The following is an 11,540-nucleotide window of genomic DNA, read 5'->3' as shown; positions in this document are numbered from 1 at the left end:
TACATGTAATTAACGATTTAAAGCACGACGAATCTTAATTTTAATTGTGTTTTTCTTTTTGAAAAGTAATCATGTTCTTGACTAACATTGTCATTAACTTTTCCAAACACTACTTCTTAGATACACCACTACCTGCATATAAAAAGCATAACTGATGACACAATAAAACAGACAGTAAGCTTGCAAACAACAAAAAATACGTTCGACGACCAAAACAAATATTATAAAAGAATCACCAACAAACATATATCATTGTAATTAGGGGTGTGCATTCGGTTAACCGAAACCGAAATTTATTTCGGTTAACCGAAACTGAAATTCTATGAAACCGCGGTTAAAAAACCGGATAACCGAAAAATTAAAATTTGTCTACCGAAAACCGAACCGAAATATAAATTTCGATTAACCGAACCGAAATTATTTTGGTTATTCGGTTCGGTTTTCGGCTAACCGAACCGAATGCACACCCTTAACTGTGATATTGAGAGACAGTGTAGGTTATGTTTAGATGATCCAAAACCCTACAACCTATAAGGGTATTTATAGGTGCCGAGAAACTTGTGCGCTACTCTTTTCCATAATTAAATAATCTGAAATAGAATCAGATTAAAAAACTTGCAAGCTACTATATTCCATAAATAATCTGAAATAAAATCAGACTAATACTTTCAATTTATTATATTCCATAAATAATCTGAAACAGAATCAGATTAATTTATGCCAAGATATATACTATATCAATGAATCTGAAACAATTTTTTTTTTATATCTTTCACCCAAAAATTCCGGAAAATTAGAAAAATAGAACGGAGCTATCTGAGAGGCGCCACCTACACGCCCCTCGCTTCTCCTTTATATAAGTATATTGATATATTGATTTGATTATCATTATTATCAATGTTTTGACTTGGGGTCTAAAGTCAATTTTTGATAATTATCTAAAATTAGAAAATTATTTTAATATAAATTAAAATCACTTTTATAAATACAGAACGTGATATTGTCACTTTTATAAAAAAAAAGTTTCCTTTTTTTCAATTTTTTCCTTTAATATTTATAAGAGCATCTCCAACGGCGTTGGCTATAATCGTTGGCTAAATTGGACCTGTAAGACATTATGTAAAATTTGCTAAACCTGTAAGACATTTTGCTACAATGGTACTGGCTATATTGGTTGGCTATAATTTAAAAATAGTATGTTATTAATATTTTAAATTGTTAAAATAGAATATATCAGTTCAATATGGTAATAAATGATGTACAATCTTCCTACAGATTTTCTTACAGACCTGTAGAGGTTCGACAAATTTAGCCATCCATAGGAGGTTGGCTAAATTTATAGACAACAGCTCATCATGGTTGGAGTTGTGTTTTTGAAGCTGTTGGCTAAATCTTTTTATTTTAAGTATGCCAACTCATCTTTTAGCCAAGGGCTTTAGACGGTTGGAGATGCTCTAAGCATATTAATTTTCGGTTATCATTTGAAAATGTATTGAAAATTTTCAAGGCTGCAGTGCTCAGTGCTCACTTTTCCATTATATAATACTAGTATATCCTAAATTAGTTGCTCCCTTCTACCCTAGGGTTTCCAACCTTTTGCCCAAAACCCCATCCTCAGAGAGAGAGAGAGAGAGAGGGAGAGACGGAGAGAGGGAGCGAAAATCGCAGAGAGAGGGGGGGGAGAGAGAATCAGAGAGAGAGAGATAGAGATAGAGAGAGAGTCCAGCTCATGTGGTTTGGGAGTGCTTACAATCTCAACTTAGCAGCCTCTCAATCTGCACAAGAAAGTTTCAGTCTTTAGCATTTGTAAGTATCTTTCATCTCTCTTTTTCTCTTACTCATTATCATAGAATAATTGAGTGAAAGAACTAGTGTATACTTCAGCTACTATTATAAGTTTGCATCTTTATACTTTCTTGAATTCAAGTGATTAAATTTGAGGATTTTGTGTTGAAGACTATATATTAAATTTGTATGGGGAAGTCTGGAGGTAAAAAGAAGAAGGGTGGTGTTAGCCAAAACCCGAACAAAGTTTTAGCTGACAGTAATCCTTTGACTGTATCGAATGGAGGGGTCAATTTGGATTCTCCGATTTTCTTGAAAAGGGCACATGAGCTTAAAGAAGAGGGAAATAAGAAATTTCAAGCTAAAGAGTATGTCAGTGCTCTTGAGCAATATGATAATGCTCTTAAACTTATTCCGAAGACTCACCCGGACCGAGCTGTTTTTCATAGTAATCGAGCTGCTTGTTTGATGCAAATGAAGCCGATAGATTATGAAACTGTGATTGCTGAGTGTACTATGGCACTTCAAGTTCAGCCTCAGTTTGTACGGGCTCTTTTAAGAAGGGCTCGTGCATATGAGGCGATAGGGAAGTATGAAATGGCTTTGCAGGATGTCCAAGAATTGTTGGGTGCAGATCCGAATCATGGTGATGGGTTGGATATTTCTCGTAGGTTGAAGACTGCACTTGGGACACGGTTAGAGGCGCAACAGGACCTTCAGAGCCGCCCATCACCAGCAGCCCTTGGTGCTTCTGCTGTCCGAGGTGCTCCTGTTGCGGGTCTTGGACCTTGTTTGCCAGCTCGGCCAGTGCCAAAGAAGCAAGCTGCATCAACAGCTGGTTCTGTTACACCGACTAATAAGCCGGATAATAAGTCATATTCAGCACAACCAGCTGAAAATGGACATAAGAGTGGTCATGATGTCAAGTTCCAAATCCCAAAACTTGTCCCCAAGGCTTCAAATGGATCTTCCAAGTCCAATGTCAATATGGTTAATGATAACCAAAAGGAGCGAACATCGTTTTCATCAGTGTCACTGCCGAGTCATGGGCAAACTTCCAAAGTTACATTACAGTGGAGACCATTGAAACTTATTTATGGTCACGACATAAGACTTGCAGAGATGCCAGTAAATTGTAGTTTCAAAGTATTGAGGGAAATCGTGGGAAAACGCTTTCCACCAGCCAAGTCGGTTTTAATGAAGTACAAGGATCATGATGGAGACTTGGTCACTATAACATGTTCAGCGGAGCTTAGATTGGCAGAAGTGTTTGTTGACAGCTTGATGGCAAAAGAACCTGATACAGATAAAAGTGATTCTTTTGGACTGTTGAGGTTGCATATTGTTGAGGTTAGTCCAGAACAAGAGCCACTTATAGTGGAAGAGGAAGAGGAGGAGAAGCAACTTGAAAATGAAGTGAATAAAGGGGAATATGAGAGTGGGTCTTCACAGAGTGAGTCAGTTGTTGAAACTGTGGAAACTGAGACTGATGGAAAAACAGAGAAGACAACTCTGGATGAGAAACCATCAGCATCTCAAGATCCAGAGGGAAAGGAAGTGGAGATGGATGATTGGTTGTTTGAGTTCGCTCAGTTGTTCCGTACCCATGTTGGCATTGATCCCGATGCTCATATTGACCTGCATGAGCTTGGAATGGAGCTATGTTCGGAGGCCCTAGAGGAAACAGTTACAAGTGAAGAGGCTCAAAGTCTTTTTGACAAGGCTGCTATTAAATTTCAAGAGGTAGCTGCTTTAGCTTACTTTAACTGGGGAAATGTTCATATGTGTGCAGCAAGGAAGAAGATTCCAATTGATGATTCTGCTGCAAAGGATTTGGTTGCAACCCAACTTCAAACTGCTTACGATTGGGTGAAGGAGAAATATTCTTTAGCTAGACAGAAGTATGAAGAGGCTCTTTCGATTAAACCAGACTTTTATGAGGGACTGTTGGCACTTGGGCAGCAGCAATTTGAAATGGCAAAACTTCACTGGTCATATGTTCTTGCCAAGAAAGAAGATCTCTCTAATTGGGATCCGACAGAAACAATTGATCTTTTTGATAGTGCACAGCAAAAAATGCAATCTGCCACTGAGATGTGGGAGAAGCTGGAGGAACAAAGAGCCAAGGAGTTGAAGGATCCTAGTTCAAGCAAGATAGAAGAATTGTTAAAAAGAAAGAAAAAACAGGTGGGTGGTACTGAAGGTGAGTCGAGTCAAAGGGAAATTTCACCTGATGAGGCAGCTGAACAAGCAGCAGTCATGCGATCACAGATACATCTATTTTGGGGTAACATGCTTTTCGAGCGGTCCCAGGTTGAATGCAAATTGGGTATGACAGGTTGGGATAAGAATTTGGATACTGCTGTTGAGCGGTTCAAACTTGCTGGAGCTTCTGAAGCTGATATCTCAACCGTGCTTAAAAATCATTGCTCAAAAGCGGATGCTGTGGAAGGTAGTGAGAAGAAAGAGATCGAGACTTCAAGCGCAAAACCTGGAAATGATAATCATGCTACTTAAATTTCAGTGTAGTACTTTATGACACCCCAGGTAGGCTCCAACCAGTTTCTATATTTTTCTCATTGTGATCTTAACTGGTAGCATGTTTGAGCGTCCTATTCTGTTTGCTTCCAAGTTCAGAGAGAACTGCAAAGGCTACCAAACTTTCACTATAATTTGTCAACCGACAATCATATTGTTTTGGGTCCTTCACTTGACCTCATTATTTAAAATGTCTTTATAAAACTATGGAAGAGCGTTCTCAGTTATAAAGTTTATTGAGCTTCTGCTGCATCTAATATTATCTGTTTGATGCCTTGCCAGTTTGTTATATTCAATTGCAGTCTCTCTATTTATCTCGTTCAATATTTTACTTCTAATTATATCTGTCATAATTTACATTCTTGTTCTCAGATTGAAGAGTATCCTACTCTATGCAAAGTACTTGTATAGAGTAGGAAACTAATGTTATTATAAATTGTGGTTGGGCTTGTTATTATGCAACCTCACTTACATTTTACTAATCTTTACACATGCAGTATCATTGCAATTAGAGAAGCATGGGTAAAAATTTGTTTTATTTTGTTTTAAGAGTACTTCAGAACTTGTGCCTTTAAAGTATACTGGGTTGTGAAATATGTCATACACAAATGCGGGTAAGTGAAAGAGCTATAATACTGACCGTGGCCACAAATCCTTTGTCTGTTACTAGTCGTGTGCTTAGAAATTACATCAGTTAATGTGAGGGGGAACTTTAGAGGCCATGGGCAATTACTGCTAAAAGAGAAGTGAAAGAAAATATATTGGTGATGGGCACTGCGGGGCTGCACGGATTCTGTCGTGAAAATATGGGATGGGGATTAGTAGGGATTTATTTGGCAGTTGTTAGATCTAATTATGACGTGTGTATAATGATAACGAGAGATAGTGTGCTTCACACCGAACCGACCTAATGCTCACCCTACTCACCAGTTCATGGTCAATGCTTTCAACAAGTTAAACATTGTATTTATGTAAACATGTTGGACCATCTCTTCATGGTGGTTGCAGGAAATTTTTCCATGTGCAGGATCATAGAAATCTTCTTAAATTAATATGGTGGTTGTAGGAAATTTTTTATTTACAACCAGCTTTAATCATCTGATATCCTCTGAAATGTTAATGACTTGTATCTCTGAAATGTACTATATATACATCATGAATCAACCTTGACAAAAATCACAAATCATGGCCTTCAATCCATTCTAGCCCCTCATTTCAAAAGATTATTTTTATTCCTTTTCAGTGAAATCCATTTTTTTCCTTTCCGGTCCCTTAAATCACCCGCCTCACTCAAATGGTTGATGCAGCCGTATCGTTTACTATTGAAAAGCTTAGTGAATTTGTTACTCAACATGTTAACATTAGGATTGGAGTGAAAGATGATATAGAGTGGCTTAAAGATGAACTGGGCTACCTGCTCATTTCTGTCAGAGCTGTGGAATCGCAACAAAATTTGCCTCATGTCGGCCTGTGGACAGACAGTGTCAGAGTTGTTTCGAATCAAACTTTGATCATCTTGGAAAGGTATATTATCCAACAAGAAGAACATGCAGCTCATCAACATGATAGTGTTTTGGATCGTATGCAGAGCTTTTTCTGCATCTGCAAGAAAGAAGCTAATCTTTATGATATCGGTAAGGATATCAAGTCACTCAAAGAAAAAATCATGAGGATCAAAAGTAGGCGAGATGAATTTCGTATTACTGACATAATCACAGCCACTCCTACTGTGCAACAGAGAAAGAGAACTGTGCCCAGAGCAGCTTCCTTTGATTACAAGGAGGATGTGATTGGTTTTGAGGTTGATTATCAGACTTTGCTGGCTCAACTTGATAATCAAGATCCTTCCTTTGGCTTAATATCCATTCACGAAATGGGGGGATGGGCAAGTCTACTCTTGCTAGTAAGCTGTACCACTCCAGCGAATTAAGCCATTTTAGAACTCGTGCTTGGGTTTGTGTCTGAGGATTATGAGATCAGACATGTTCTGAGGAAGATAATAAAGTGTTTTGAGGGAAATGAACAAGATTTGTTAAACAAGATGGAAGAGGTAGAGCTGTTGCAGCACCTGCGAAAGATACTTCTAGAAGGTGATCGTTATCTTGTGGTGATTGATGATATATGGGATGTAGAGGTCTGGAGAAGGATTAAAAATGCTTTTCCTGACAAGAAAAACGGAAGTAGGATCATTATAACTACGCGGAATAAAGTAGTTTCTGAGGGTGTAGAAGACACATGTTTCGTCCATGAGTTAAGTTTTTTGAGCGAAGACGAGAGCTGGCAATTGTTCTGTAAGAAAGCAAAACCAACCCTAAACCTGGAGATGTTAGGTAAGGAGATGGTAGATAAATGTGGAGGTTTACCCCTCGCAATCGTGATCCTGAGTGGGCTATTATTGCAGAAAAAGACCTAAAAATTTTGGTCCGATGTGAAGGACCAGCTGGAGAAAGTTGAAGGGTGAGTCTTCGGAGATTCAAGAAATACTAAATTTGAGTTATGATGACATGTCTTTCCACATCAGACAATGTTTTTTATACCTTGCAAGGTACCCTGAAGACCATACTATCCAAGTTTTCAAGTTAAAGCTGTTATGGATTGCAGAGGAATTTGTTGAGGAACAAGATGGAGTAGTCATGGAGGATGTAGCTGAGGATTATGTAAATGAGCTTATTAATCGCAATATGATTCAGAGAGAACTACAGACTGTCGATGGACGAGTTTTGGAGTGCAAGGTCCATGATCTTGTACGTGATCTTGTCATAGAGAAGGCCCGAGAGCAGAAGATACTGGGAATTTTTGACTCAGGTAAACAACACGCGAATCCCAGACGTTTGTTGCAAGGACAAGCACGTCATGCAATCTTCAATGGACTCGGTGAGTACTTTAAATTACTTGAGCTTAATTCGGATAATTTAAATTTGCGCTCATTAGCATTAACTACTGAAACTGCTAGCCTCAAAACAGAGGAAATAAAGTTGATCTACACGAGATTCCAATATCTCAAAGTGCTAGACTTGACCAGTGTGAATGATTCAGAGGGGATACCAGAAGAACTAGGAGATTTAGTTTTCCTAAAGTTCTTGGGCTTAATGGGTGGTAATGTTTTAGGAATGGTGCCATATTGATACCAATAATTGGACCAATCTTCGTACACTTGTAATTTCCGACATAGAAGACAGTGAAGAAGAAGAAGAATATAGTTTGGAGTGTCTAGCAAATTTAACAAGTCTCGGAACATTAGTCCTCATACTAGGTGGTGTTATTTCAACAATGCAACCGCTTTCGTCTTGCAAACATCTCAACAAGGTGTTCTTGGTGTGTGGGATGAAAGACGTTGCAGAACTAAGTTTTCTGCCGGATTCAATCACTGATTTAACACTAGCAGTTGATTTCACAGAAGATCCGATGCCCATTTTGGGGAGTTTGTCCAATCTTACCTCCCTCTGTTTCATCCACTGTGGAGAAAAAATGGTTTGCGGTGCAGATGCGTTTCCATGTCTACAATTCTTACACATAACACCCACCTATAGTCTTGAACTTCAAGTTGATGACGGAGCTCTGCCTTCTTTAAGAGCTTTCACAATTGATCGTTTTACGATGGGTAGGATTGAGATTCCGCTACGACTATTGTCTCTTCCTCCTGTACCAGATTTTATTAACAACACGTATGGTAGATAGTGATGCTCTCGATAGAGTGTACTCTATGTTAATAATGTTGAATATCAACTAAAATATGAACATTCAGAATTGAGTAAAGCTCGTTTTTTAGTATAAACTGCTAAAAGTGGGAATACTTATTATGACTTGTCAAGTCTTAGTTACAAGAATAAACCAGTAAAGATGTAAAAGCAAACTAAACACCTGAGTTTGGTCACTATGTTTCAGGAACTGCTGCTACTATTTTCCGCATGGAACCTCAAACACTCAAGGACCTATTCATGCTGCTACTAAGTACTAACACATGTTCAGATGCGGCCTCGATGTTTAAAGTCGTTCGATTCAACCCAAATTCCCAAATTGCTTCCTCTATTGTCATCTTTTCAAATTCCCAAATTGCTCTATAGTTGAAGCTATCTGCAAGAATTTTGACGGGACATCAAACAACAATTTCTTCACCTCTTCACCAAGAGCTCGATTAATATTGGTGAAAAGTCCAGTAAGCTTCATAAAGAAGTCCTCCGGTTGTTCTGTATCTTTCATGCTTAAGCTTCGAAATCTGCTGTCAGGAGTATGTATCTTTGCTAACTTTGCTACCTTTGCTCTTTGCACCTTGACATATTGTCTTTAACGCTTCCCAGGCCTCCTTTGCTTTCTTCCTTTCCCCTAAAGAAAGCATCATCTCTTCTAGGCTATTCTGATAAATCATAGCAAGAACAATCTTGTCAAGCCTCTCTTTTACGGTAGCTTTTGGGTCGGTTGGTTCCACTGCTTCCCACTCCATGTGCCTACAGGAAGACCCTCATTTTCATTGATCACGTAGTATAATTTGTTCTGGATAACTCAGGCCCGTCGTTCCTTGACATGCACTCTAATCAGCTACCAACACCAAAGAACATGCATATGCTTTGAGAACTTGGTTTATCTTATTTTTGCGGAATGGGAATTACAAATGATATAAAGAAAAGCTCACAAAAACATGACCACAAAATACTCCCTCGGCCCCATTGAGATGTACAGGTTCACGTTCCAATAAAGTATAGTTCTATAAAGTTTTTAAAATTTTTTTTGAATAAAAATTTACACATCAAATTTTTATTCTGAAAAAAAAATATATTGTGAAACTATTCATTAAACAAGTCTTAAAATACGTGCCAAAAAGTAACTTATACAATTCATTGGGATTAAGAGAGTAGGAACAGAAGACTCCTAAACTTGACTCCACTATCCGTGTTATTAAACAGATTGACTAGTTGAATAATCCAACAACTCATAATTCTTAATATCAAGAAATTTATAGTTAATGAATATATTATATATATGAAAAAACTATATCCAATTATAAGAAATAAGATGAGACGTAATATATATTAAAATTTTTATACTGAATTATAAGGAATTGGATGAGACCTCTACACCAGCTAGCATGCATATTTACTTTCATTTTCAAGTATATCCAATGTGAAAAATAAAAAGAGGACATATCAGCAGCTTACACACCATAACGGCATAGAAAAGCTGGCTGTACACGATTAAAAATAGAGGAAATCATAATTACATTGGACAATACTTTAAAGTAGTATACGTGTAAAGTGTAGGTCACTTGTGGGCCGGGAAACATATTGCTCTTTCCTTCTCATGGAGTTATATACGTATGGAGTGTGACACGAAAGTTAAGAAAAAGTATAATTTAATTAATTAGAAACGTAAGAAAAATGAGTAAAATAGTGGGACCAACTAATACATAAAAGATGTGTAATTTGAGTAAAGTTGTGGGACCAACTAATATATAATATATTTAACCTGGTATAGTGGAAAAAAGTATTTAGTGTAGTTAAAATTTTATATAATATAAAATTTTACTATTTTTAGAATATATACAACTGAATTGAATATTCAAAAAAGAAAAAAGTACAGAAATGAATGGGATCCTTACCTCTTGCCAGCCTAGATAGTAGCACAATTGCACAACACTTTCCCTTCTCATCTCTCACAACTATCTCACTCTCAGTTGCCTTTCTAAACAGTAATTTTGGAGACTTCCTTCTACTAATTCTTTCTATACAAAATTATTTTGTTATCTTTGGAGCTGTGAATTTTAACGGTCAACTTGACGGAATATGGTCAAAAGGGTGCATATCGAAGCGCTTTTTAAACATTAGGGTGCGTATTGACAAGAAATTTTGTTTAAAACCAAATCCAAAAAACGCTTAAACTTATGAGGTGCAAAGTGTAAATTACTCTTACAAAGTTATAAGAAATAAGATGAGACGTAATATATATATATATTAAAGAATTAATAGTTGAATAATTGAGTAATATATCATATGAAAACTCCATTTCATCTGTATAACAACAAGAAACCTTATGTCAAACATCTTCATGTCTTTGGAGCCAAGTGTTTTGTTCTCAAGGATGGTGAAGAGAACTTGAACAAGTTTGAGCCAAAGGCATCTGAAGCAATTTTTGTTGGTTATACAAATAATGCTTATAGAGTTTTTGTAATTGATACTCTGTCAGTGAAAGTTAGTGTCAATGTAACATTTGATGACACTAAACTACCTAGTTTACAATCTGCTGATCCATCTGAGTCTCTGAAGTTTGACAACTATCCAGACTCTGATTCAGATGATGATATACCACCTGAGGTTGCAACAAGAGATGACAACAATAATGGTAATGATCCAGGCAATGGTGGAGGAAATAGTGGAAACACTGGAGATTCCACTAGTGCCAGTGGTGGATCATCAAGTCAACCTGGCAACAACTCAGGGGGAGCTGATGGATCAACTAGTCACACATTTCAGCTCAATGATAATACTGCTGAATCATCAAGGACACATCTTCCAAGGGAAAGGATTTGGAGCAGAGATCATCCCTTTGATTTGATTATTGGTGATCCTGATGTTGGTGTCAAGACTAGAAGTGCTACGACAAATGAATGCCTATTCTCTGGGTTTCTATCTCAACTAGAACCAAAGAAAATAGAAGAAGGACTTGCTGATCCTGATTGGGTTCTTGCCATGCAAGAAGAACTCAATCAATTTGAGAGACAAGAAGTCTGGGCCCTGGTTCCAAGACCAAAAGGAAAATCTACCATTGGAGCTAGATGGGTCTTCCGTAACAAGTTAGATGGTGATGGCATTGTTGTAAGAAACAAAGCCAGACTGGTTGCAAAAGGTTATTCACAAGAAGAAGGAATTGATTATGATGAAACCTATGCTCCAGTTGCTCGTCTTGAAGCCATCAGAATATTTCTTGCATTTTCTGCACACTCCAACTTCAAGGTTTATCAAATGGATGTGAAAAGTGCATTTCTGAATGGAAAGCTAGAAGAAGAAGTATATCTGGAACAACCCCCTGGCTTTGAAAATCCAGAGTTTGCTGATTTTGTATACTTCCTATTCAAAGCTGTCTATGGACTCAAGCAGTCACCAAGGACATGGTATGACACTCTCTCTGAATTTTTAATTGAAAACAATTTTACTAGAGGTGTCATAGACAAAACTCTCTTTTACAAATTGCATGATAAGGATATGATATTTGTTCAAATATATGTT

General features: G+C 37.3%; 2 protein-coding genes across 2 annotated transcripts; both read left to right on the top strand.

Moving 5' to 3' along the window:
* The first annotated feature begins 1,511 nt into the window (after positions 1-1,511).
* LOC108199459 (protein CLMP1) lies at positions 1,512-4,575 on the top strand. Its single transcript, XM_064082580.1, has one exon. The coding sequence runs from the start codon at positions 1,975-1,977 to the stop codon at positions 4,300-4,302; it is 2,328 nt and encodes a 775-aa protein (XP_063938650.1). The 5' UTR covers positions 1,512-1,974; the 3' UTR covers positions 4,303-4,575.
* A 1,789-nt stretch (positions 4,576-6,364) lies between these two features.
* On the top strand, positions 6,365-8,001 carry LOC108198297 (disease resistance protein RPP13-like). The gene is made up of 3 exons (XM_017366057.2): positions 6,365-6,653; positions 6,925-7,346; positions 7,432-8,001. The coding sequence occupies exons 1-3, from the start codon at positions 6,365-6,367 to the stop codon at positions 7,999-8,001; spliced, it is 1,281 nt and encodes a 426-aa protein (XP_017221546.2).
* The last annotated feature ends 3,539 nt before the right edge of the window (positions 8,002-11,540 follow it).

The sequence above is a fragment of the Daucus carota genome, chromosome 8, assembly GCF_001625215.2.
Source record: "Daucus carota subsp. sativus chromosome 8, DH1 v3.0, whole genome shotgun sequence".
NCBI lineage: Eukaryota > Viridiplantae > Streptophyta > Magnoliopsida > Apiales > Apiaceae > Daucus > Daucus carota.
This window is presented reverse-complemented; position numbering and strand designations above follow the sequence as displayed.